General features: G+C 46.9%; 1 protein-coding gene across 1 annotated transcript in view; it reads left to right on the top strand.

The window, feature by feature from the left end:
- Kiaa0319 (KIAA0319 ortholog) overlaps positions 1-24,782 on the top strand; it is a 40,454-nt gene extending 15,672 nt beyond the window's left edge. The window contains 12 exon segments of the mRNA XM_059263249.1: positions 392-620; positions 2,567-2,690; positions 4,534-4,666; positions 6,050-6,198; positions 7,235-7,386; positions 8,997-9,135; positions 10,038-10,197; positions 14,534-14,676; positions 18,031-18,153; positions 19,386-19,476; positions 21,231-21,322; positions 23,551-24,782. Of these exon segments, the coding sequence (XP_059119232.1) occupies positions 392-620; positions 2,567-2,690; positions 4,534-4,666; positions 6,050-6,198; positions 7,235-7,386; positions 8,997-9,135; positions 10,038-10,197; positions 14,534-14,676; positions 18,031-18,153; positions 19,386-19,476; positions 21,231-21,322; positions 23,551-23,729 (1,714 nt within the window). The 3' untranslated portion in view covers positions 23,730-24,782.
- The last annotated feature ends 1,883 nt before the right edge of the window (positions 24,783-26,665 follow it).

The raw sequence follows: 26,665 nt of genomic DNA, 5'->3' as shown, positions 1-26,665 counted from the left end.
AAACATATTATGATTCAAAAGTAAAATGAATCCATGACAACAGAAGCAAAGAAAAATATCTTCTGGCCTGTATGCTTTTCTTAGCCTCATCCTCAAGTTTCTATTTTCACTTTTTTGTTTTGTTTTGTTTTGTTTTTTTCAAGACAGGGTTTCCCTGTGTAGTTTTGGTGCCTGTCCTGGATCTCTCTCTGTAGACCAGGCTGGCCTCGAACTCACAGAGATCCGCCTGCCTCTGCCTCCCAAGTGCTGAGATTAAAGGTGTGTGCTACCACCGGCTGGCCTCTATTTTCACTTTTTTTCTGAGAATGTTTAGTCTGAGCAGGCTACGGTGACCACTTACTTTCAGCTGTGGCACAAGCTTGGATGTAAGAGCTTCCTTTTCTCTTTATAGGTTGACCATCACAGACTCAGATGGCGCTACTAACTCCACCACAGCAACCCTCATCATCCATGGTGCCGTGGACTACCCACCTGTTGCCAATGCAGGACCAAATCAGACCATAACTTTGCCCCAAAACACCATAACTCTGAATGGAAACCAGAGCAGTGATGATCACCAGATTGTCCTCTATGAGTGGTCCCCAGGCCCTGGCGGTGAGAGCAAAGAGGTGGTCATGCAGGCAAGTCCTCTATCCTGCCTGCAGCCTTTTATCCTATCCCTGTCTGTCTGTCTGTCTGTCTGTCTGTCTGTCTCTGTCCATCCATCCATCCATCCATCCATCCATCCATCCATCCATCCATCCACCTATCTATTCATCCATCCATCCATCCATCATCTATGTATCATTCATTTATCTATTCTTGGTTTAGGGGGGTTGTTAAATCAGAAAATCGGTTTTATAAATTTCTCAAACTGTGAAGTGGTGGGAAGAGCATGTAGCCTCCCAAGTCTCCCCCAAGTTTACATCCCTTGCTGTCACACACTTAGGTAAGCACAGAACAGCAACCAAGCAGTCAGTCCTGTTGTTTCAAGTCGATCATGAGGTCCTTTGGGAAAAAAGCAGACGTAGTATTTGTTAGAGCAATGTTTTATTTAGACTTGGGAGAAACATTAGAGGTAACTAACTACGTTATCAGAAAAGCAGATATTATTCTGTATGCCCCACTTGCTGAAACACCGTAGCAGATACTGCTGTGTTTGCCACTCTAGAAGTGGGGGGACCTGGGAGGATGGAGCCTATAAATGAGGTGGACTAAAGTCTCATGCAATAGCCAACTTTATTCAGAACATCAGACAATTTATATTCCAAGAGTTAACAGGAGTGACGTGAGTAAAGTGTCCAGTCACATGGCAAGCTGCAGCTGGCAGATGAGCTGCTCATGGCAAAAGCATGTTTATCCACATAGGCATATAAACAAATAACAACAGTCAGTTGTAATGAACATTCTGAAGTAAACTCACTCCTATCCACTATGCCTGGGGGCGGGGCACGAAAGCATAATCCAAGAACGATTTCATGTTTTTGAAGAAACTGAGGTCACTCTTGCCTTGCCTTCTTGGAGGTTTTTCACAAGCACCCAGAAATCTCCTTACACCTCCATTCTCGGACCCTGTTCCAACACTGCTGTACTAAGTTCCAGAGGCTTTATTAATTGACATTCCTTCAATGCTGTGAGGACACACAACAGACTCAGAATTACATTTTCTCAGGTTCACACCTGTTTTTATTTTCTCCTTCCCTCCTCCTCTCCTCTTTTTCCTTCCCTCCCCCTTTTTTTGAGACAGGGTCTTACTATGTAGTCCTGGCTGGTCTGGAGCTTGCTATGTAGACCAGGCTGGCTCCAAATTCACAGAGATCTGCCTACCTCTGCCTCCCCAGGGCTGGAATTAAAGGCATGCACCCCACACCCTGCTTCTTCCTTCCTTCTTTTAATTTCTGCATGCACTGCCTAGCACCTCACATGCACTAGGCGAGCACTCCAGCACTGAGTGCTAGCCCTTTTCCCTTTTATAGTTTTCAATATATATTGAGCTAGGGTCTTCCTAAGTCCAGATCGGCCTTGAACTTCCTCTGTCCCTGGCAGGTCTTGAACTTGCCACCTTCTTGCTTCAGCTTCCCAAGAGTCTTTGTTTGCTTTCTGTTGCTGTGATAAAGACCATGAGTAAAGGTAACATGGGGGAGGTGAAGTTTATTTCACCTTACAGATGGTAATCCACTATCAACGGAAATCAGGGCAGAAACTCAAGACAGGCCCTCGGAGGCAGACATGGAAGCAGAGGCCGTGGAGGTACACTGCTTACTAGCTTGCTCCTTATGGCTTGCTCAGCCTGCTTCCTCATACAACCCAGAACCACCTGCCTAGGGGTGGCACTGCTCACAGCAGGTTGGGTTCTCCAAAATCTGTCATTAATCCAGAAAATGCTCCCCCAGGCTTGCCTACAGGCCAGTGTGATAGAGACATTTTCTCCACTGAAGTTTCCTCTTCCCAGATGACCCTGGCTTTGTTTTCGAGCAGGATCCCTGCATTCAGGGAACCCAGCAGCCTCTGTCATGGCGCACTGTTTCCTGGGACTTCTCTAAGGACAGTCTTCCTCTTGTTTCCTTTCCACATCGCTATTGTGTAGGGAGCACAGACCCCATACCTCCACTTGTCTGAGCTGCGGGAAGGAGAGTACACATTTCAGTTGATGGTGACGGATTCCGCAGGACAGCAATCCGCTGCTCTGGTCGCCGTGATTGTCCAGGCTGGTAGGTGAGATGCGAATGAGATTTGACCCCAGAGATGAAAGTAGAAGCGATAGCCAGACTCTTGAGCTTCAGATGTGTCTAACTTGGTGGTCGCACCCTGAGGTTCCTGAGCTGGCAGGAAGTCAGAGATGTGAGAGCTGATGGGGCACGGAAAACCAAGTTTCCTTTGATGTTCTGAATCTTGTCACACGCCTCCAAACTGTAGTACCAAAGACAAAATGAGAGTCGCTGTCAGCACCAAGTGTGTCTCTGATTGGTCATCTGGTCACTCCTGGGCCTGTCATACTCAGCTGGAGAAAGTTCCAGGGTGTCTTGGGGGAGACTGGTTGACTGTGTGGCCTGACACCCAGACGCAGCAGAAACTTGGGTGTTGACCCAGGCTCCACTCACTTACTGGTCTTATAAAAACCCAGGGCTCTGCTACCTGTAGCTTTCGGGAGACTCATAGGTAGCCAGCCAGACCTTGCTTATGATGGTCTTGGTTTGAAAACTTCTCTAGAAAAGGCTTGCTGTCTCCACATCCATCACATGGTAGCCTGATGATGGGAAGTCTCAGCAGAAAGGCAACTGGTTGAATTTTCACTTATTGATTCAGCTAAGATGTAAAAGGTGCTCCCAGCCAGACCCTAGGGATATGGACTTAAAGAAGATGGGCCCGGCCTGTGCTCTTCCAGGGCTGTGGCAAGTGCACGTGAAGTGACATGAAGTTATTCAGGTGCTTTCCTCAGTGAGGAAGGGCGCCCACATAAAGAGCACCCACAGAGCACTTGGCTCCAGAAACAGCTTTCACTGGAGTCCCATTGACAAACTCATGAGAGGTGATCAGGAGGAGAAGGATGGGGAGTGGAGGGCAAGAAGGAAGGTGTTTAGGAAGAGGGGCCCAGACTCCCAGAAGCCACAGGATGAAAGGAGCCTGGGTACATTGAAGAACTAAAAATAATGGTGTGACTGGAGAAAGAAGAGATGGGACTAGGCCTGTTGGGGACCAGGACTGGGATGAGAGGTCCCACAGAGGGGCAGGGCTTTGTGGATGTTTGTCCTTAGGAAATTAAGAAGCCACTATGCATATTGAGGAGGACAGAGGAGAAAGACACTATATTCTGATGGTAATGGCTGTGTCTGTGTGACTCTTGGCTTGCATTATGTGGCTTTTTTTTTTTTTGGAAGCAGAAATAGTAACTATTCATAAAAATAACACCATGAGCGATATTTTACTTCTTTTTCTTTCTTCCAACATTCAGCTGAAACATTTTCCTTTTTTAAAATATTTATTTTTATGTGCATGGGTGTTTGGCTTGCATGGATGTCTGTGAAGGCCAGAAGGAGGCATCAGAACTGGAGTCACAGACTGTTGAGAGCCACCATGTGGGTCCAGGGAATTGAACCCAGGTCTCTCCAGCCCACAAGTGAAATGTTGTCAACATTTGCTATGTAGCGGGTACTGTGCTAGACAGTGGCGCTGCAGACAGAAGAGAGCAAGCCTATGCACCCTGATTTCTGTTCCTCTTCCTTCTCCTCCCTGCACTCTTCCTTCCCTCTTACCCTTTTTCACTTCCTCCTTAATTCCTTTCCTCCCTCTCACCTCCTCTCCTTCCTTTCTTCCTTCCCTCCCCTTCTCCCTTCTTCTTTCCTCCCCTTCCCCCTTTCCTTCCTTCTTCATTCCTCCCCTTCCTCCTTTCCTTCCTTCCTTCTTTCCTCCCCTTCCCCCCTCCTTCCTTCTTCTTTCCTTCCCTTCCTCCCTTCCTCCCTTCCCTTCCTCCTCTCCTTCCTTCTTCTCTTCCTCCTTCCTTTTTACTTTCTTCTTCCTTCTCTCCTTTCCTCTCTTTAACGTCTGTAATTCTAGAGAACAACCAGGCTCCGGTGGCTGTGGCAGGCCCCGATAAGGAGCTGTTCTTCCCGGTGCAGAGCGCTACACTGGATGGGAGCGGGAGCAGTGATGACCACGGCATCGTCTGCTACCACTGGGAGCACCTCAGGTAGTGTATCCACCCAGCTCTGAGGCTGGGTCACTGCTGAGTGACAGCATCCCTTCCCTGGAGGACCACGTTAAACTGCAGCCCGAGCTTGTTGAGGAGTCAAGATTCAAGCAAAGAGTAACTAGGCCTTATTGATAAAAGTATGTATTATAGGCATGGTGCTACATGCTTGTAATCCTTGCACTTGGGAGGCTGAGGCAGGAAACTCTTGAGTTCAAGGCTAGCCTAAGCTACATAGCACGACCCTCATTTCAAACAAACAAGCAATCAAAAAGAGGATAGTGTTTTGGGGAGATGGCCCCTGGTTGGCAGTGGAGGGAAGTGGAGCTCAGAAGAGGTGGACAGGGCTGGAGTGGTGTGGGGTGAGCTTCCTGCCAAAAGAGATGCAGGGAAAGCCATGTGTGGTCTACACTTAACCAGCCCATTGATTTCATAGGACAGATGTGCAAGTTCAAGGTGAAATTCACATTATAACATTTCCTGTTTTACCTACTGGGTCTCAATATGCCACATGGCTTCTGAAGAAGGAACTGCATCGTTCCCATTTTTTTGTTTGTTTGTTTATTTTGAGACAGGGTTTTACTATATAGTCCTGACTGGTCTAGAACTCTCTATATAGACCAGGCTGGCCTTCAACTCACAGAGATCCACTTGCCTCTGACTATCCTTCACCTCCCAAGTGCTGGGATTGAAGGCATGTGCCACCACGCTGGCTGGATCATCCCCATTTTCAAGTTGAAAAACTTAGGCTTGAAGAAACCAGCAAAGCCGAATAGTTTAGGCTACCTAGACTGGAAGAGGCTACATGGAGACACAAACTGCCCCATCTGATAACCAAGTCTAGGTCTTAACGACTAGACATAAATCCTCTCTCCCATGGCAGATCATCTGGCTCATGCCTTCTTTTTCCACGCATGCCCTGAAGCTAGATGAGGACTTAACTGAGTTTCATTCAAAGAAGAAATGGGTGGTTGGGCATGATAGTGCACACCTGTAATCTCAGCACTTAGCAGGCTGAAGCAGAAAGCTTATCATGAGTTCAAGACTAACCTGGGCTACATAGTGAGACCCTATCTTAAAAAAAGTGAGCAGTTTCTAAGGTTCTGCTTTCTAAAGAGAGATCAGTTCAGTGGCATCTCAATTAAAAAAGAAAAAAGAATGAAACCCTTTCCCCAGAACCCAGCACATTAAAAAAAAATAATAATAAAAAAATAAAAAACCAGACTTTAGCTTTGACCCTCATGCCAAGCTAGAGAACGAGTGTGCATGAAGAGTTATCTTAGAATTCTGTAGAAGAGCAGATAGAAGGTCACTACAGCCAGGAGTAGAAACGGGGCACAGGTCTCATGTCCACCTTTTGTCTACAACATCCCCGTTTTACAGAGGTCCCAGTGCAGTGGAGATGGAGAATGTGGACAAAGCCATAGCCACTGTCAGCGGGCTGCAGGTGGGTACCTATCACTTCCGTTTAACCGTGAGAGACCAGCAGGGGCTGAGCAGCACATCCACCCTCACCGTGGCTGTGAAGAAGGGTGAGTGGACCTGGCGGCAGGACCTGAACCTGCCCTGCCTTCCAGCCTCCCAGGTCCCCAGGCCAGTCCATGATTACCCAGCAATATTGGTGTTTGCTCGTGAGTTCACAGCTGACTGAGCTCTGCTCAGCCGGCCAACCTTCTCCCTGACAGCTGACTTCCTTTAAGTCCTGTCAGGCTTCAGGGAGTGTGTAGAGCAGGAGGACATGAGCCTACAGTCTCTGCAGGGAAATAGTGTTTCCTCTTGTTTGCAAATCAGTTCACTCTCCTGTGACCCTGGCCATGAAAGATCCAGTTCTGGCCAGTGCTTTGCTTTCTTCTTTCTTGGAAACCCAAGAGCAGAAATATGTTCAAGTTATATGCTTTGTTTTTTAAAGGAACAGTTTAAAAACTTTTTATTATGTTTTTATTTATTGTGTATGTGTGGGAGGGGAGTGTGCTTGCCACAGTGTGAGTGTGTGTGCGTGTGTGCGTGTGTGTGCGTGTGTGTGCGCGCGCGCGCGTGTGTGTTGTGTGTATGTCAAAGGACAACTTTCAGGGAATCAGTTCTGTCTGATTACCATTTGGGTCCATTAGCCTTGGTGACAAGCTCTGTTACCCACTAAGCCCTCTAGTTGGCCCATATACCCCTCCCCCCTCCATTTTTTATAGACAAGTTTTTGAACTCCCAATCCTCTTGCCTGCTGGGATTACAAGCATGCAGCACCACACCTGGTTTTATTTGCTGACAGGATTGGACTAAGGGCTTCAGGCACGCTAGGCAAGCACTTTACCATGGTATATCCCTAGCCTTCTGTATTAGTTTGGATTATAAAATTCTCAGTAAAATTACTTGCTTTTGTTTATCTTTTCATTGGACCAGAGGCTGTTCAGTGTCTATATCTATCTTACAGGTATTTGGGACAGAATATAATGCCTTGGGTTATCTAAAACAACCTTGGCTACAAGATGGAGCAGTTGTGGGTGGTTTATACCATGCCGTCGATAGTGTTTTAAGTCAATTTCTTTCCTTTTGTTTTTGCTGTGTCTGACTTAGAAAATAATAGTCCTCCCAGAGCCCAGGCTGGTGGCAGACATGTTCTTATACTTCCCAATAATTCCATTACTTTGGATGGTTCAAGGTCTACTGATGACCAAGGGATTGTGTCCTATCTGTGGATCCGGGATGGCCAGAGTCCAGCTGCTGGCGTGAGTACTGGAAGGGGGCTACCCCTCAGGCATGTACACCTCATACAGATGAGTCAGTGTGGTCTGCTATGACAAAAGACCACAGGCAGGGTGGCCTAAACTACGGAACAGTTTTTCCTCATAACTCTAGAGGCTGGAAAACCAGGACCAAGGTGCCAATCTGTTTACCTTTGGTGAGGGATCTCTTTCTGTATCCTGGGTAGCCAACTGCTTGCTATATCTTCATGTGGCAGTGTGAGAAAGGAGGAAAGGGGTGGGGGAACTGCTCTCATGTTTCTTTTATAAGGACACCAATCCTGGGGGTGAGGCCCCACCCTATAACCTCATTCAACTCTAATTACCTCCTTCTAAATTCTAACTTAGAACTTAGTTGCAGACTAGGACTTGAACATGTGACTTCTCTCTTACCACGCCATCTCCCTGATTAGATTCATGGTCCTCTGGGTTTGAATATTCTGAGAGCTGGAGATATTAGGCTGTCATTAGGTTTAAGTAAAGTCCTTTTCCTGATCTGATATTGGGTAGGATAGCAATCCATGCAGGTGTGTCCCACCCATGGTGCTCAGGCCTCTTGTGTCCTAGAACAGCTGTGGATTCAGCCCAATACATTTATAGACGACAACATTATGTTACAGTATCAGAAGGTTGGGCACCATGAGGGACATGGAAGCCAAGCTTTCCAGTGGGGCCCTTCTCTTCCTCAGCTTCCTATTTGGGTTTTCTTCCTCCATGTATCAGATATATCAGATGCATGGGGATTTCCATTTGCACTTCACAGGGGCAGAGAGTAAAATATAGAGATGGAACATGACTTGGCCAAGGCCAAAGAGCTCAGTCTCACACCAAACAAACACAGATTTTTAGCTTTTGGAAGCCGTTGGATCACTTTGCCGCTTAGACTGTAAATGTCCATACATCTTCCTTTTCTCCATTGCTAAGGACTTGAGATCTACAGAAATACTCTTGTGAATATACCAAAGGTGCAGTCACAGGGAAGGGACTGAAAATGCCTTGTACATTCTAATGTACTTCTAGAATGAATTCTATCTAGCTAGATAGTAGATTAGCTTCTAAATGCATTTCAGTGTTTTTCAGTTCAGATTCCTAATTTTTCACTGCCATCCATTCTGGTCAAAAAGACAAAAAGTACAGACAAAAGATTCCAGAAGATTTCTCTCCCACTCTTTGGAGCTATGGGCCTGTAGAATGAGTGATCTGTCCACCAAGGCTCTGGGTTCACTTGAGAAGGTGGATATAATGTGCTATGAGGGGACATGCGGTGAGAACATTATAAAACTATATTAAACAATAAGACCATAAAACTCCATGCTTTGTCCTGGAGCTTTCAACCTAAGCTCTTGCCCTCTGTTAATTAATCATTTGGCCTGGAAAGTTGTTTACCTAATCTCGTTTGGTCCGTGTACCCACTGGAGTTCCACATAAGGAGGAGCTGAAGATTCAAAATCTCCCTCCTTCCCCTTCCCCCTACTTCCCGCTCCCCCCAGCCATATAAGTCCTACACACCTGAAAATGAGAACTCAGAGCTCTGAAGAGGTTCAGAGACTGGGTACAAGCCTGACAGCTGCCCTGTGGATCCCTTCCCTCCTCAGGATGTCATCGGAGGCTCTGACAGCGGGGTGGCTCTGCAGCTCACCAATCTGGTGGAAGGAGTCTACACTTTTCACCTGCTAGTCACTGACAGTCAGGGGGCCTCGGACTCGGACACAGCCACGGTGGAGGTGCTACCAGGTGTGTACCGAGCCCAGGTCACCGGGGTGGGAGGTCCTCTGTATCTAGCTTCTGCCCTTGGCTGGTCCCTCTGGCAGGAAGATTTTGCTTTCCTGATTTAAAATGAAGTAAACATGGTCAGGCTGAGGGAGGGCAGCCTCGGTGAGGGGAGCATAGTGATGCTGCTGAGTGTAAACTGGACTGGGTAGTGCCCATGAGCAGGAAGTGTGAGAGGTGCCACAGTTTTAATGTAGCCCACGGGTATAGTTGATTATCTTTTGAGAGAAAAATACTAGATAATGAAGTGGAATAAATTTGGAAAATTTATTGGTTTCTGCAGTGTTCACCCTTCTTACCCCCAATACCCCTCCCCCTCTCTCTTTGGTTTTTTTGAGACAGACTTTCTCTGTGTAGTTTTGGTGCCTGTCCTGGATATTGCTCTGTAGACCAGGCTGACCTCGAACTCACAGAGATCTGCCTCGCGAGTGCTGGGATTAAAGGCGTGCACCACCACCGCCTAGCTCAGCTCTCTTTTTAAGGCAGGGTTTCATGTGTCCCTGGTTGGCCTCAAACTCACTGTGCAGGAAGGATGACTTTGAACTCCTGGTCCTCTTGCCCCCACAGCCCCAAGTGCTGGTATTGTAGGCGCGTGCTACACTCCCACCTCTCTGCTGTTTTAGAATGATCTGAGTCCTAAAACTAGGTGTAGAAGATAGACAAGGGTTCTTTCACACTTGTATTTGTTTATTTTGACCTACTTTTGCTGTGCTGGACATGGAACCCACAATCTGTGGGTACTGGGCCAGCACCCCTTTCCTGAGCCACATGTCCAGTCTGGCTTTGAACCCTTCTACAGACCCTGCTCCTTGCCTTACCAAGCCTGTGATCTCGTGGTGAAAATCCTGTGTCTTCTCTTTCCTCAGACCCCAAGAAGGATGGCCTGGTGGAGCTGATCCTGCAGGTTGGTGTTGAGCAGCTGACCGAGCAGCAGAAGGAAACCCTAGTGAGGCAGCTGGCTATGCTTCTGAATGTGCTAGACTCAGACGTGAAGGTGCTCAAGATCCAGGCCCACACAGATGTCAGGTATGGAGCTGCATGCTCAGCACATGGTACCCAGAGGTCAGCTATGATAACTACTGTCTTTTTTTTTTTTTTTTGGTTTTTCGAGACAGGGTTTCTCCATGTAGTTTTGGTGCCTGTCCTGGATCTCACTCTGTAGACCAGGCTAGCCTCGAACTCACAGAGATCTGCCTGGCTCTGCCTCCCAAGTGCTGGGATTAAAGGCGTGTGCCACCACCATCCAGCAAGAACTACTGTCTTAAGCAAGAAGGTAGATACGCATAGTTGGTATAACAAAAGTTACATTTTATTATGTTGAGGGTCATCACATAAGGTTCACACTCTAGGTTCCTAACTACATTCCTAAGCCTGTCTCCCCCAGGCTGCTCATCTATGTGATGTATCTTAGCTGGAGGTCAGGTCCAGTCTCTAACAGAAGATTTGAGTGTCAGGATCCTGCTGGAGATTCTCCAGATCCAGGGCAGATGAAGGCGGCATCTCTCCAGGCGTGCAGCATCGCTCTTGGTCTCTGCTTATAGACCATCCAGTGGGTGTCATGGGATTATCTTGAGTGAGTGATGTCACTGGGTTCTGGTGCTGCTATGTCAAAAACACCACCAGAGAGACCACCAAAGACCAAGGATGTCCAGAATGCAAAAGCAAGGTTTATTTCTGTTACAAGTTTCGGCTCAAGCACTCACTCGTCACAGTGCAGTGAGGCAGGGAGGAATTGCTCTTTCTTTGTGAGGCTGGCTTTTTAAAGGCAAAAACCACGAGTCCCTCCAGTTTGTGGGGGAGTTAGTACGGGTACAATTCTAATTGGCTAAATCTTCCTGGGCCTCCTTGTTGTCTTATTTTAGTTTGCCTGTTTGTTCTGTTAGAACTTTTACAGCCCGTCTCCGGAGTTGAGAAGTGCCATCTCCAGTGCTGGGGCATCCTGTGGTTAATCAGTCACCACCAAATGGCCTGGCTTTTGTGGGGCATTTGGGGCACTCTTTTGTTAATTAGTTGCTACCAGATGGCTGTACTTTTAAGTTCCTGGGGCTGGTGCCATCATTTCTGGGAGCTTGAAACTGGCCTGGTCTATCTATATCTTAGAAAATAGAGTGAGGGTCTTACAGTGAAGCCTTGGGTATAGTGGGGTTCCTGACTAAGCTATTTTCAGATGTCTAAAAGGCACTTTTTTTTTTTTTTACCATGCTCATTATACCTACCCAGCACTGGGTCTTGCTCAGGTGTCAGAGATGAGTACTTACCCAGCACTGGGCCTCACTCAGGAGTCAGAGATGAGTACTTACCCAGCACTGGGCCTCATTTGGGAGTCAGAGATGAGTACTTACCCAGCACTGGGCCTCACTCGGGAGTCAGAGATTAGTACTTATCCAGCACTGGGCCTCACTTAGGAGTCAGAGATGAGTACTTACCCAGCACTGGGCCTCACTCGGGAGTCAGATTTGCTGCAGGCCTCCTCTGCTCTCTTCCAGGTCATCTTTTGCCTTGTTTGCTTTCTTGTTCATTTTTTTTTATCACACTCATATTCTTCTGTTATCCTTAAAGAGAAGAGTAAGAACAAGTCATTCTAGGCCCCTCCCTCAGGTCCTGGTAAAGGGAATGCCAAGTAAAACCACTCATGGGTTGAGGATTTAGCTCAGTGGTAGAGTGCTTGCCTAGCAAACACAAGGCCCTGGGTTCGGTCCTCAGCTCCAGGAAAAAAAAACAAACAAAACAAAACAACAACAACAACAACAACAACTCATGAGGCTGGAAGATGGCTTAGCAAGGTGGGGCTTCCTGCTGCCAAGCTAGACCTGAGTGCAATCATCAGGGCTCACATGGTGGACGGAGAATCAACTCTCATAAGTTGTCCTCTGATCCCCATATGTGTACACCACAGCACATGTACGTGTGTGCCTAGGTGTATATAGACACAGAGAGACAGACAGACAGACAGACACACACACACACACACACACACACACACACACACACACACACACACGCACACACACACACACTGCTCTTTTAAAACCTGTTCACAGGCTGGAGAGATGGCTCAGAGGTTAAGAGCACTGACTGCTCTTCCAGAGGACCTGAGTTGAATTCCCAGCACCCACATGGTAGCTCACAACCATCTGTAATGTGATCTGATGCCCTCTTGTGGCATGTAGGCAGAACACTGTATACATAATAAATCAACCTTAAAGAAAAAACCCTGTTCATTGCCCACCTATGGGATGGCTATAATTGTGGCCACTGTTTGGAGCTCTGTGTGTTGCTGGTACAGATGTCAAGTGGAACAAACAGCCACTGTGAAAAAACGCAGTTATAGAATTCGTTACCTAGACCATTATTGAGGGGGATAAAAAATGTACATCCACATAAGACAGTATCTGTGCACAGTCACAGCATAGATTCATGACTGCCGGAGTGTAAACGACCTAAATGTCGTCCACCAGTGGACAGAAGTGACCTATGGGGACTGGGGACAGAGCTACATTGCTAATGCTTTTGCCACGCAAGCATAAAGACCTGAGCTTGATCCCCAGAACTCAGGTAAAAGTCTGGACAAGGGGCCAGCAAAATGGCTCAGCAAGTAAAAACACCTGCTATGGGCCTGGTGACCTGAGTTTAATCCCTGGACCCTCAGGGTGGAAGGAGAGAACCGTCCTCTGACCTCCATGCATGGACTGTGGCATGTATGCACCACTTTCCAACACAAATAAATATAAGGGGGGAAAACTGGACACGGTAGTGGCTGTAGTAGTAGCTTTCCTGTTGTGGTGGTGAAATACCATGACCAAAAAAGCAACTTCTGGAAGAAAAGGTCTATTTTGGGCTTAGAGTTCTCGAGAGATAAGAGTCCATCATGTCAGAGGTATGGCAGCAAGCAGCAGGCATGATGGAGGGAGCAGGAAGCTGAGGAGTCACATCTTCGGCCACAAACATAAAGCGGGAGTGACCCGAGCGGAGCGGAGTAGGCTATGGACTTCACAGCCTCTTCTCAGTGATGCACTTCCTTCAGCAAGACTGAACCACCCACAATCCCCAAACAGCACTACCACCCGGGATCACTGTGTTCAAATATGCGAGCCTATGCAGGGCACTCTCATTCAATCTACTATGGGGGTGCATGCTTGTAATCCCAGCCCAGGGAATCGGAGGATGGGGAGGGGTGTGTGTGTGTGTGTGTGTGTGTGTGTGTGTGTGTGTGTGTGTGTCTTTGGGGCTCACTAGGTTGATCAACGAGGCCCAGGGCTCCAGTGAAAGACTCTGTTCACGGGGTCTGTCGAGATGGCTCAGGAGTTAAGAGCACTGACTGACTTTCAGAAGACCCGGTGTTAGAATTCTGCCCTCACTCCAGCTACATGATTGCACATGCGCACTTCAGGGTCCCGGGTCATCAGTGCGCGCTGGTGACTAAGTACGGCCGGCTGGTCACACAATCTGCACCTTAAGAGCCGGTTGCAGACCCCACCCTCTCTCTCTGCTCTCTCTCTGCTCTGTCTCTTCCCCACCATCTTTCTCTCTGCCCTCTGCACATGCTCCTTCCCAGGCTTGGTTCTCTTGTACCCTACCCCCTCTTCCTCCCAATAAAGCTCTCTGTGACTAGGCAGTCATAGCCGAGGCTCCTGTGACCTTTCTGCAGTTAACCAGTGCCACCACCAGCAGCTGTTTATCATCCTTTCACTGGATTTGCTTCCCAGCACCCATAAGGCATCTCACAGCTCTCTGTAGCTCCAGTCCTAGGGATTCTGATGCCCTCTTCTGGCTTCTGTAGGCACCAGGTACTCAAGTAGTACACAGATGCACATGTTGCCACACACGTGAAATAAATGCATAAATGAACAAGTAAATCCTTTTTTTTTTCTTTAAAGAAAGACCCTGTTAGCCAGGCAGGGGTGGTGCACGCCTTTAATCCTAGCACTCAGGAGGCAGACACAGGCAGATGTCTGAGTTCGAGGGCAGCCTAGTCTTTCGAGTGTGTTTCAGGACAGCCAGAGCTACACAGAGAAAAAGAAAAAAAAAAAAAAAAAGATCCCGTTTCATAAAACAAGTCGGATGGCTTCTGAGAAATGACATCCAAAGTTGACCTTTGACCTCCACATGTACACCCAACTACAAACAAATTATACAAATTATTTATGCACACACAAAGAGATATTCATACATATAATGGAGTATTATTTGGCCATAAAATGAATCATGATGCACGCAACAGTTAAAAAATGCTAAGTGAATGAACCAGCCGCAGAGCTGCAGTGGTCTCCCTTCCCAACTGCGCAGATCAGATGGCTGAGTTGGTACATTGTGCCGGCCACTGTCTGATCATGTGACCGTCCTCTCATTGTCTCTTCTACAGCACTGTGATTGTATTTTATGTACAGAGTGGGCCACCTTTCAAGGTTTTCAGAGCTGCTGATGTGGTCCGGAATCTGCACAGGCGGCTTTCAAAGGAGAAGGCAACCTTCTTACTTTTCAAGGTCTTGAGGATAGACACAGCAGGTACGTCTCCCATGGAAATATTCTAATTAAAAACAAAACAAACAAACAAACAAAAAGCAGACTTGCCAGTTACCGGAGTTTTATAGGCACAGCGTGGACACTGCTGTGGTTGAATGCAAAATGTCCCCCACAGTATCTCTGAACACTGTTTGGAAGATTATGGAACTCTTAGGAGTTGGAGCTTTGCTGAAGGAGGTGGACCCCTGTGGGAAGCTCTTGGGGTTTCCTAGCCATTCACCCCACCGCCATCTGCTTCCCCTGCTTCCTGACTGTAGATCAGTGTGACCAGCTGCCTCGCATCTCCTGGCCATGCCTTCTCTGAGCCGTGGAACTGTTGTCCTTCCCCCTTTAAATTCAGGAATTTGGCCCCAGAAACAAGAATGGTATCTTATACAGGTGTTTTCCTTCCCCTCCCCCTGACCCTGCCCCCCAGGGACTCTACATTCATATCTCCAGTAGGTTTTCTGTGACACATTTGCCAACTACTCCTGTCTTGGAAAGAAACTGGAGAACAGTGGTGTCATACATCATGGTTTCAATAATTTCTCCCGCCACTGTAAGATAGCTTATACGTGTCTTCCGGTGGTCACTGCGTTTCTTAGCTCTGCTTGTCCCTTTAAGATACCAAACTGATTGGTAGTTCCATGGTCCTCGTCCTCAGCTCACGAGCAAATGTTAATGGAGTAGTCACCTCAAGTTCCCAGGATATGACGATGTTTGCACAAATTTACTTTGTTTCAAATATGTGTTAGTTGTAACTGACTTTCTCATTCATAACACTGAGTAACTTGGTAACTTGATTTTTTTTCAAAGTAGAATCTTCTGTTTTTCTAAGATCCCAAGGCAGTGATTTATTTATTTTAGAAAAATTGAACTATTCTGCAAGGGACGAAGAAGAAAACAATCCTCTAGTTTGTAGAGTTTAGAATTCCCATGGACCAAATATAACTTTTGTTGCTATTCCCATATATTTCTTCCTAGTTGCACCATCTTTAGGAAATATAATGCAATCAAGATGATTTGATTTTTTAGTATGCTGTGTATGTGAGTGTGTATCTGTGTGTTGCTGGGGACTCAATCTGGTGTCTTACACCCGTTAGGCAGAGTGCTCTACCACTGAGTTACATCATAGCTCTTGTAATATGTCTTTAAACTTTAAATCATACCATTATTACTTCCCCAAATCCTTTAGAATTTCTTTTCCATAAGACATTTATGGCTGCCTGGTTTTCCTCCCTGGACGTGTTCTGTAATCATACAACTCCTCATCTACCTGTGGACTGTAGGAATGATTTTTTTTTTGAGTCAGGGTTTCTCTGTGTAGTTTTGGTGCCTGTCCTGGACCTTGCTCTGTAGACCAGGCTGGCCTCGAATTCACAGAGAGATCTGCCTGGCTGTGCCACCTGAGTGTTGGGATTGAAGGTGTATGCCACCACCGCCCCACTGTAGGAATGATTTTTTTTTTTTTTTTCGAGAGAGGGTTTCCCTGTGTAGCTTTGCGCCTTTCCTGGATCTCACTTGGTAGCCCAGGCTGGCCTCGAACTCACAGAGATCCGCCTGGCTCTGCCTCCCGAGTGCTGGGATTAAAAGGTGTGCGCCACCACCGCCCGGCTGTAGGAACGGTTTTAAATGATGTTACAGTAAAGACAAACCACCTGCACTCCCAGTTGTTCCCTTTGCACGTGCTCTTAGAGGTTATTACTGCAGTAAATGGTAAGGCTCTTCCTATGAGATGGATTGGCTTTCCCCTAAATTTGCTTCCTGATGAGCTCTTAGATGGTGAGAATGTTTGCTACTGCTGTGGTGGTGATGAGAGTTGAGACAGGTCTTCCGTGTTGTCCTGGCTGGCCTGGTCATTGCTGTGTAGCGGAGGCTGGCCTGGACAGTGCTGTGTAGCAGAGGCTGGCCTGGACATTGCTGTGTAGCGGAGGCTGGCCTGGACAGTGCTGTGTAGCAGAGGCTGGCCTGGACATTGCTGTGTAGCGGAGGCTGGCCTGGTCATTGCTGTGTAGCGGAGGCTGGCCTGGACAGTGCTGTGTAGCAGAGGCTGGCCTGGACATTGCTGTGTAGCGGAGGCTGGCCTGGACAGTGCTGTGTAGCAGAGGCTGGCCTGGACATTGCTGTGTAGCGGAGGCTGGCCTGGTCATTGCTGTGTAGCGGAGGCTGGCCTGGTCATTGCTGTGTAGCGGAGGCTCGCCTGGACAGTGCTGTGTAGCGGAGGCTGGCCTGGACATTGCTGTGTAGCGGAGGCTGGCCTGGTCATTGCTGTGTAGCGGAGGCTGGCCTGGACAGTGCTGTGTAGCAGAGGCTGGCCTGGACATTGCTGTGTAGCGGAGGCTGGCCTGGACAGTGCTGTGTAGCAGAGGCTGGCCTGGACATTGCTGTGTAGCGGAGGCTGGCCTGGTCATTGCTGTGTAGCGGAGGCTGGCCTGGTCATTGCTGTGTAGCGGAGGCTCGCCTGGACAGTGCTGTGTAGCGGAGGCTGGCCTGGACATTGCTGTGTAGCGGAGGCTGGCCTGGTCATTGCTGTGTAGCGGAGGCTCGCCTGGACAGTGCTGTGTAGCGGAGGCTGGCCTGGACATTGCTGTGTAGCGGAGGCTGGCCTGGTCATTGCTGTGTAGTGGAGGCTGGCTTCAAGCCTGCTGCAATCTTCCTGCTTCAGCCTCCTGAGTGCTGATTTTAGGTGTATGCTATCATGCTTGGCTCATAAGAGATTTGTTTTGTTTTGTTTTCTCAAAACAGGGCTTCTCTGTGGACCCCTGGCTGTCCTGGAACTCGCTTTGTAGACCAGGTGTCTTAGTTAGGGTTTCTCTTGCTGTGAAGAGACACCACGACCACAGCAACTCTTACAAAGGAAAACATTCAATTGAAGTGGCTCACTTACAGTTCAGAGGTTTAGTCCATTATTGTCATGGCAGGGAGCATGGCGGCTGGGACTGTGACAGTGTGCAGGCAGGCATGGTACTGGAGAAGGAGCTGAGAGTTCTTCCATCTTGACTCAGGCAACAAGAAGTGATCTGAGACACTGGCTATGGCTTGAGCATATATACGATCTTAAAGCCCACCTCCACAGTGACACACTTCCTCCAATAAGACCACACCTACTCCAACAGGGCCACACCTCCTAATAGTGCCACTGCCTTTGGGGGGCATTTTCTTTCAAACTACTACACCAGGCTGGCTTTGAACTCAGAGATCCACCTGCCTCTGCCTCCTGAATGCAGGGATCAAAGGCACGCAGCCCATGCTCAACTTCTTAAGAGATTTTTAATTCACCCATTCACTACTATGAAAGTGGAAAATTGGGGACCTCCTTTTGTCCGTGGTAACCGTATCTCTGCACCTCTTTTCCAGGATGCCTTCTCAAGTGTTCAGGTCATGGCCACTGTGACCCCATCACAAAACGCTGCATTTGCTCCCAACTGTGGATGGAGAACCTCATACAGCGTTATATGTGGGATGGCGAGAGCAACTGTGGTGAGTGTGTGTGTGTGTGTGTGTGTGTGTGTGTGTGTGTGTGTGTGTGTAATGGTGGCTTCTGGTATGGTTCTTGAAGACACTCATCTCTTCCTGGCTTAGCATCCAGAACCATCCAACCCCATTCTTACCTGAAGCCAAGTGAACCAGCTCACTTGGTTGTACATTAAAACCTTGGCCCAGTTCTTACCTGAAGCCAAGTGAACCAGCTCACTTGGTTGTACATTAAAACCTTGGCCCAGTCTGTCTCCTGAGACTTATCTGCAAAACCTCCTGAGAGATAGAGATTTGGCAGGGCACTTCTGCTCTCTGTGACGGGCCGTGCTAAGAAGCAACTGCTCTGAGACTTTCCCCCAGACTGTACCTCATGTGGCTTAGGATGTTGGGACCTTATGAGAGCACACCCCCTACTGGGATAATACAAAATGGGAAATGTGGCCCACACTGCTAGGAGTCAGCCCAAGCAGGAACCAGCCACAGGAATCACAATCTTGCCCCACAGCCCAGGCTGGTGCCCGTCAGTCTCTTTGGAGAGAAAAATCACAATGCCCCCCCCCCTCTCTCTTTTTCTCACACACTTATAATATATATATTAGCATGAATCTTAAAAGTTCTTATTAATAAAATCAAACCCGAGGCCAGTTATTGGGGTCAATGCTGGTAGATCAGAGAGACAGAACAAGCCACAGCTATCTCACCTTGCCAGTTCCTCAGCTGGTCCTGTTTCCTCAGACTGGAAGCTCCTGTGTCCTCATCCCAATGGCTCTCAGCTGAACTTCTGCTAGAAAGCCTGAATGCTTAACCAGCCAAATGCTTAACCAGCCAAATGCTGCTAGTTTCTGGTCCTCACGCCTTATAAACCTTTCTGCTTTCTACCACCACTCCCTGGGATTAAAGGCTGCTTTCTGGGATTAAAGGCATGTGTCACATGCCTGGCTGTTTCCAATACAGCCTTGAACTCACAGAGATCCAGAGGGATTTCTGTCTTTGGAATGCTAGGATTAAAGGCGTGTGCTAACATTTTCTAGCCTAAGTATCTTGTGGCTTTTCTGTTCTCTGACCCCAGATAAGTTTATTAAGGTACACAATATTTTGGGGAACACAATACCACCACAATATATATATACATAAACACAATATAAACTATATATAATTAATGCATATAATAAATGAATAAAAAAATCCAAGCGCAAATGTGCTTATCACTTACCTCTGGCCTTCTCGTTTTACAGAGTGGAGTGTGTTCTACGTGGCAGCGCTGGCATTGATCCTGACAGTGCTAACTGGAGCTGTGACTTGGTTGTGCATCTGCTGCTGCAGGAGGTACCTAATGTGCTTGTTCTTTGTGAGAAAAGAAGACCCTTCGCTGGGGTGATGGACAGCCTCAGGCTTGTTTGCTTGGACTTGTCTCACTCTTTAACTGACTAACTGACAGCCAGTTTTTAAGACAAACTGGACTTCATGGGCACTTTCCACTTCTAGGCATGTGCATCTAAGTAAATGGGTCAATATTGGAGGCAGCTTTTTCTCATTGATGCTCCCTCACCTTCTAGCATAGCAAGGCCTATAATTCTATATCAAATTATATATATACATATACATACAGTGTGTGTGTGTGTGTGTGTGTGTGTGTGTGTGTGTCTTGCATGTGCTAGGTAGGTACTCAACCCCTGAGCCAAATCCCCACTCCCAAATCTAATAGTAATCTCTGTTTGTCTCACATGTTCACCAGAGCAGTGTCCAGGTGGCCTTACATGTTTCAGCCGAGAAAAACATTCTAGAAATGTGTGGTCTGATTTTTAGACTTGGTTATATGAAGCAACAATTAGATCAGTCTAACTCCTTTAGTCCACCTAAAATTGAAGAGAGGCAATGGCACACCCAAGGGAACTTTTGTTTTAGATTTTTCTTCTTATTTTTCCCCCAAAGGAGATGACTTCTGAGAAGCCCCTGGGCTGCCCCATTATCAGAATCTCCCAGAATCCCGTGTTCAGCCCTCATGAGGAGATTTGTGAGGAAAGATATCAGACCTCAGAAGAGAGTAGTGGACTCATGTTCCTATACGAAACACTTTGTGTCTAAAGATGGGCTTTTAAAATGGCATACTAAAACTATAGCTGTTTCCATAAGTTACCCTTAATGTATTTGAGTTTTTCTTATGACTGCATTCCCAGCAGCAGGCATGGTGGAAGAGCCAAGACCTTAGAAAGAGGCCCAAACTCATTAAGTCCCCAGAACCATGTGGGATAGGGTCCCTACTGAATGTGGCTTTACACATCTACATCTCGGGGTTGTGTACAGGAAGTGAACGGTGCTGACCTTGAACATCTACTGAACAATTGCCATTTTGATTCATAGTGACAGCTCTAACTGTCCTGTTGTATTTGGCCCTCCCAGCAACCCCAGGAGAAAGGGAATCTTCTGGAGGGGAGGGCACGGGACACAGAAGTCTTAAGCAATATTCTCAAAGCCTCCATCTAGCAAGCACTAAAGTGAGAGTAAGAAACCCTTGCTCTTAGTGACATGATCTGATCAGAACAAGTTGACTGATGCTTAGGGTCGTGGTTTGTCTGTTTTGAGACAGCATCTCACTATGTTGCCCTGGTTCTAGGACTTTCTATGTAGACCAGGCTGGCTTCAAACTCACAGAGATCTGTCTGTCTCTGCTTCCTGAGTTTAGGGTAGTTTTAATGAGTGTTTTTGAGTCATACTTTGCAGCTTAGCATGAGACACAAAGGATCAGCCCAGTTTTTACATCTTGTGGGAAAAATGAAAGATGGAGTTATTTCTACGATAACTGTGGGGCTTCACTGTCTTATCACTTCTTCTGCGTGCCCCTCCCTTGGGGTGCTGGTTTCATTCTTTGAACATTCTTGGTCAGCCCTGATCTGGGGAATCTTTCTCACCCACATCTTTCTGAGTGAGACATTGCTCATGGGGAAAAGCTGCCTGGGCTGTATAAAGGTGTTGAGCATTGCTTGAAGGGACTGAGTTTCAAGTGAACCCTTTAGTTAGGTGGGAAAGATCCCAGGTATGATTCTGAGCATTTGAGTTGATCATTTTATTGTTCCTTTCAGACGGAAAAGGACTAAGATAAGGAAGAAAACCAAGTACACCATCCTAGACAATATGGACGAACAGGAGAGAATGGAACTGAGGCCCAAATACGGTAAGACAACTGCCTGACACTTTGGAACACCCTATCTAGGCATTGGGCAGAACGTTCAGCTGGGTGACACGGAGACTGAGGTGGAATCAACAGTCCAATCAGGCTGGAAGAGCAAGCCTGGGAGTCTGCAAGGAAAGACAAAGGCCTCAGCCCTGTGTGTGTGTGTGGGGGGGGGGGGGGCAGGCTGCCTGAGAACAGGCTCATGGCAACTCTATTAGAAAGTTAATGAAAATTGACAAGTACTCTGAGACAGTAATGGGTGAGGGACTGCAAGTACTTACTGAAGGCTGAGCCTCTGCCAAGTGACCCCAGGACCAAGACTTCTCCTCCATGGAGGTGACCCCCGTGCCTGGTTCTTTTCTAGGCTGGGTTAGAGGGCGGTGGGTCATATGACCCACCATGCACTTTCACCCTGGCTTATCTCTGATTGCTGTTCCCTTTACATATGGCCAGAGATGCAGCAGCAGGACATCTAGCCTTTAAAAAAGAACCATTTCCCATCAGCTCCGTCAGCTGAGGTGTTTACAGAAATTTGTCTTCTCAAAGTGTATTGGCCCTTATGCTCAGGACACCTCCCACCCACTTCAGTTAACCTTTGGATGCTCACATATTAACTATTACTTAATGTGCTTTTTCTGCCCCTCTGAGGCTGCTCAGTGCTGATTCTATGAGTTTTCTTAATTCTGGGTTTGTAGGTAACTTAGTTCTTTCTTTTTCTGTGGGTTTTTGTTGTTGTTGTTGTTGTTTATTTTTTGTTTGTTTTTGGAGACAGGGTTTCTCTGTGTAACAGTTATAGCTATCCTGGAACTCACTTTGTAGACCAGGTTAGCCTTAAACTCACAGAGATCCACCTGCCTCTGCCTCCCTAGTGCTGGGATTAAAGGTGTGTGCTACCACTGCCTGGCTTACATCTTATTTATTTATTCCAGGGCAGAGATGTACACATGCCACAGCAGGTGTGTGGAGGTCAGAGGACAACTTTTGGGAGTTCTCCCATCCTACCCATGACCCGCTTATAAAATAATCACTCAGAAGCTTATATTAATTTTAACTGCTCAACCATTAGCTCAATCTTATTACTGACTAGCTCTTGCACTTAAATTAGCCCATAATTCTTATCTGTGTTTAGCCACATGACTTGGTACCTTTTCTCAGTTCTGCCTTGTCATCTTGCTTCCTCTGTGTCTGGCTAGCGACTCCTGACTCAGCTCTTCCTCTTCCCAGAATTCTCCTCATCTGCTTGCCCACCTATACTTCCGGTCTGGCTACTGGCCAATCAGCATTTTACTTATCAACCAATCAGAGAAACACATATTCACAGCATACAGAACGACATCCCACAGCATTCCCTGTTTCCTACTTGTCATTTGCTCCACACTTTTTCCCCCTGTAAGTTCTTCTGGACGCTTCTAAATGTCCTATGCCCTCCTTCTGTTCTCCTACCTCAACATCCCTCTTAGTTTAAATCCATCCTATTTGGACCATCACAGGATGAATCCCAGCTCTCAGGAGACGTTTGTATCCTCTTGATTCATGTAAGAGTTTTATTTCTTAGATATTTTGAGCCATCATGTCAAGGATCCATGTTTTAACTCCTTAGCTAGACACTGTAAGTTCCTTTGAAAAATTCTGAAGCATTAGTACTGGCGAGGTGGCTCAGTGGGTAGAGGTGTTTATCTCCAAGCCTGACAGCATAGGTTCTATGCCTGGTGGAATTTGGAGAGAACCATCTCTCACTGTATCCCCTGGCCTCCACATGCGTGCCATGGCCCTGTACGCCCCCCAAACCTTCATATTTTCATGTTAGACACTATCAGTTGGTTGATATTAGGGGTCATATCTTATATATCCCAGAAATCAAATCATTTATCAAAAATACTTGGTGGGGTTAAACTTCGAAGACCACTGTGGCAGTTATGTGTCCTGTGCCCACTTTGTGCTAAAAGCTGGGTGAAGGGCTTCACAGGGGCAATTTCATTCCATCCTCACCATAAACCTGTGGGTGAGAGCTTTGTCACCTTCCAATAGATGGGAAGAGTTTAGGTACCTTGTCAGGGGTCATGAAGCTGGTGTCAAGTTCAAGTTCAAGGGTAACACCCAAAGCCGCTGTCATGCCAACCCACCTGCCATGTAGGTGACTGCTTTGAAGGCCCAGAGAGCAGGAACACAGCCAAAAGAACAGCTGAGGGGAGTGGTCCTGTCTTCATGTTCTTCCTGCTTCTCCCCAGGTATCAAGCACCGGAGCACGGAGCACAACTCTAGCCTGATGGTGTCAGAGTCTGAGTTTGAAAGCGACCAGGACACACTGTTCAGCCGAGAGAGGATGGAGAGCGGGATCCTGAAGGGTTCCCTGAATGGCTCTGCCAGAAATGGCGCTTCCTTCGGTTACTGCTCAAAGGACAGATAATGGGCTGTGTGTGGAGGGACCTCTTGGGCCTGTGACTCAGTACCAGACAGTGGGAGTTAAAATACAAAACTGACTCCTGCTGGGCACAGCACAATTATCAACCCTTCCCAGGGGCCTTGCTCTGTGCTCCACATATTTACTAAAAGACCCGGGTTCTTGGAATTTTCAAGACAAAAGAAAACACTGCTTATTCAACTGATGCTCATTAATAGAGAAAAGGGTGCATAAAACGTCTGCAGAGTGTGCTGAAAACAGTTTTGTGTCTCTGTAGTAGACACTTCGTTATATTTATTGTCCATGGTGAAATATGGCGAACACTTGTTTATTTATAGCCCTGTAGGAAGGACAAGTTAAGAAGGGTTGATTTCTCTGTAGAAGCTGTGACGGCCTTTAAGAAAAACCTTCCAGAAGTGGCTTCTCAGAGGGCCTGCAGGGTCAGCTTGCAGTTCAGCTAAGAGGCAGGAGCCATCTGTATGCAGCGGGCTTCCTGTGTTGACATGATGTTCGTGATGCAGCCAACTGCTGGCTAGGCTAGAAATTCAGGAGTTAAGGAAGAGTCAGAATCTAAGAACAGGAGGCAGTAGAGACGGAGAGAAGATAAGGACTTGCAGGTTGAATGTTGAAGGTAGCCTTTAATAGTCTTTTCTTTCTGTCTGTCTCATTTCTTCTCATTCTCTCTCTCTAAGAAAGAGAAACCACAGTGGGGCTTCTCTCACTTGGTGGACATTAAAACTGACTGCTTATTCACTTGACTTTTACTGAGTATGTACCTTAGCACTGCCATAGAAAAAGAAGGACTCAGTGACTGCAGACATATTCCAAAACTCTGAAATACGTTCTTCATGAAGGGAGTGTGGTCATCATGCTCTGAACTCCTACAAAGACTTTCCATAGAAGTAACTGGGCAGAAAGTTCACTGTTTATGCTTTAAAACATATTTAAGGCATTGGAGAAATGACTCTATCTACGACCACTCACTGCTCTTGCAGAGGACCGTGGTTCAGTTCCTAGCACTCAGATGGCGGCTTACAACTGTCCATAACTCCAGTTTCAGGGGGGTCAGGGGGGTCCAGTGCCCTCTTCTGGCCTCCAGCAGCAGCAGGAATGTACAGAGTTCATACATGTAAGCAAAATATTCATGCACATAAAATAAAATCTTAAAACCATATCTAAAATGTAAAGGACTAAGTCTTACTTCAGTTCTTCACACAAAAAGGAATTAAACCATTGTCCTCCCCTAAAGTGGCACTCAGAGCAATGAAATAGAGTTCATTGCAGCCTGAGATGTTGATGGGCTTGTGGTAGTTGCCCAGCTGCCCGCAGCCCCGAGGTTGGTAGCCTTGGCAATGTCCTTGGCATTCAAAGAGTAGAAGAGCCCAATGCTGTAGCCCAGCACCTGGGAAAGGAGAGTGAGAAGGAGCAGTTCAGTGCTAGCCTTGGCTATGTACTAAGTTTGGTGACAGCCTCGACTACATGAGACTCGATGTTAAAGAATGAAGGAAAAAAAAAATCAGGAGAATTAGAACCACAACATAAATTTTAGTAATTATTTGTTTCTGGAATCTTCTATTTCTGAACTATAGGTAATAGAAAGCTCAAAAAAAAAAAAGCCATGAGTAAGAGTCCACTGTATTATACTTTACTGGGGAAATGGTCAAATTAAAATGTGTAGGAATGTACTTTTATTTTATTTATTTATTTATTTTTCTTGGTTTTTCGAGACAGGGTTTCTCTGTGTAGTTTTGCGCCTTTCCTAGAACTCACTTGGTAGCCTAGGCTGGCCTCGAACTCACAGAGATCCACCTGGCTCTGCCTCCCGAGTGCTGGGATTAAAGGCGTGAGCCACCACCGCCCGGCTGTACTTTTATTTTAAAAGTAATTTATTTGTCTATGCCTATAAATCCTAGTTCAGTGTTATCTATATTGTTAGAGGAAAAGTGATTTTTTTTCAACAGCAGTATTTAGTTTCAAGAACAGAATCTTCCCTATCCTTAGACCAGGGTGACGCTACTTTTTGTGGGGAACTGGACATTTCTGGCATAGAGAATGTGGCCCAAGTTAGAACAATAGAGCATAATAGTGAAGCCTGTGAAGACCTCCTGCTTTATGTGTGCACAAGTATGCATAATGTACGCATCGCTCATAATTAGTTGACCTTTGCAATTAGTCTCGAAAGGAGACATTCCTACACCATAGACGCTCACTGGAGGTCCTTGGGGCATGAGTGCTTTTCCCGGAGTCACAGTCAGGGGTGGATCTGGAAGGGATCTGGAAGTCGAGTGCCAAGACCTGCTTTCCAAGGCATGAATAAGTCCAGCCTTCATGTTGGAGGGCAGATCCTGGTGAGCCTTTCAGAGCCTGGAAAGTTCTGTTGCTGGGGCGAAGAAGAAACCTTTGAGTGTGTCAGAGAGCAAGAGACAAGGTGGGAGAACGTGGACCTAGACCCTTCCACTGGAACCCACTCTGAACCACCCCGCCCTCGAGGTTTGCAGCATGTATGCTGGTTCTGTCCTTGGCTGTCTCAGCCTGGCCTCTCTGATCCATAAACCACCAAAGAACCTTGAATCTATGGCAAACCAGAAATAAACATCACAACGGTTACTGGAAAATGAATTCTGTCTTGTGACCCACTCATTCCTTGGGGACCAAAAGAGGGGGGTAGCCTAGCACTCAGCATTCATCTTGTGCTGTTTATAACTAGGGACTCAGAGCTGTTAGTAAATAGAAGAACGAGTCTCTAGCCCAGTGGTTCTCAACCTTCCTGATGCTTCGACCCTTTAAAACAGTTTCTCATGTGGTGACCCCAACCATAAAGTAATTTTGTTGCTACTTCATAACTGTAATTTTGCTACTGATATGAATTGTAATGTAAATATATGATATGCAGGATGTTTAATACGTGACCCTTGTGAAAAGGTTGACCCACAGGTTGAGAA

Source organism: Peromyscus eremicus, chromosome 5, assembly GCF_949786415.1.
Source record: "Peromyscus eremicus chromosome 5, PerEre_H2_v1, whole genome shotgun sequence".
Taxonomy (NCBI): Eukaryota; Metazoa; Chordata; class Mammalia; order Rodentia; family Cricetidae; genus Peromyscus; species Peromyscus eremicus.
Note: the sequence above shows the minus strand (reverse complement) of the source record. Positions and strands in the feature narration are given on the sequence as shown.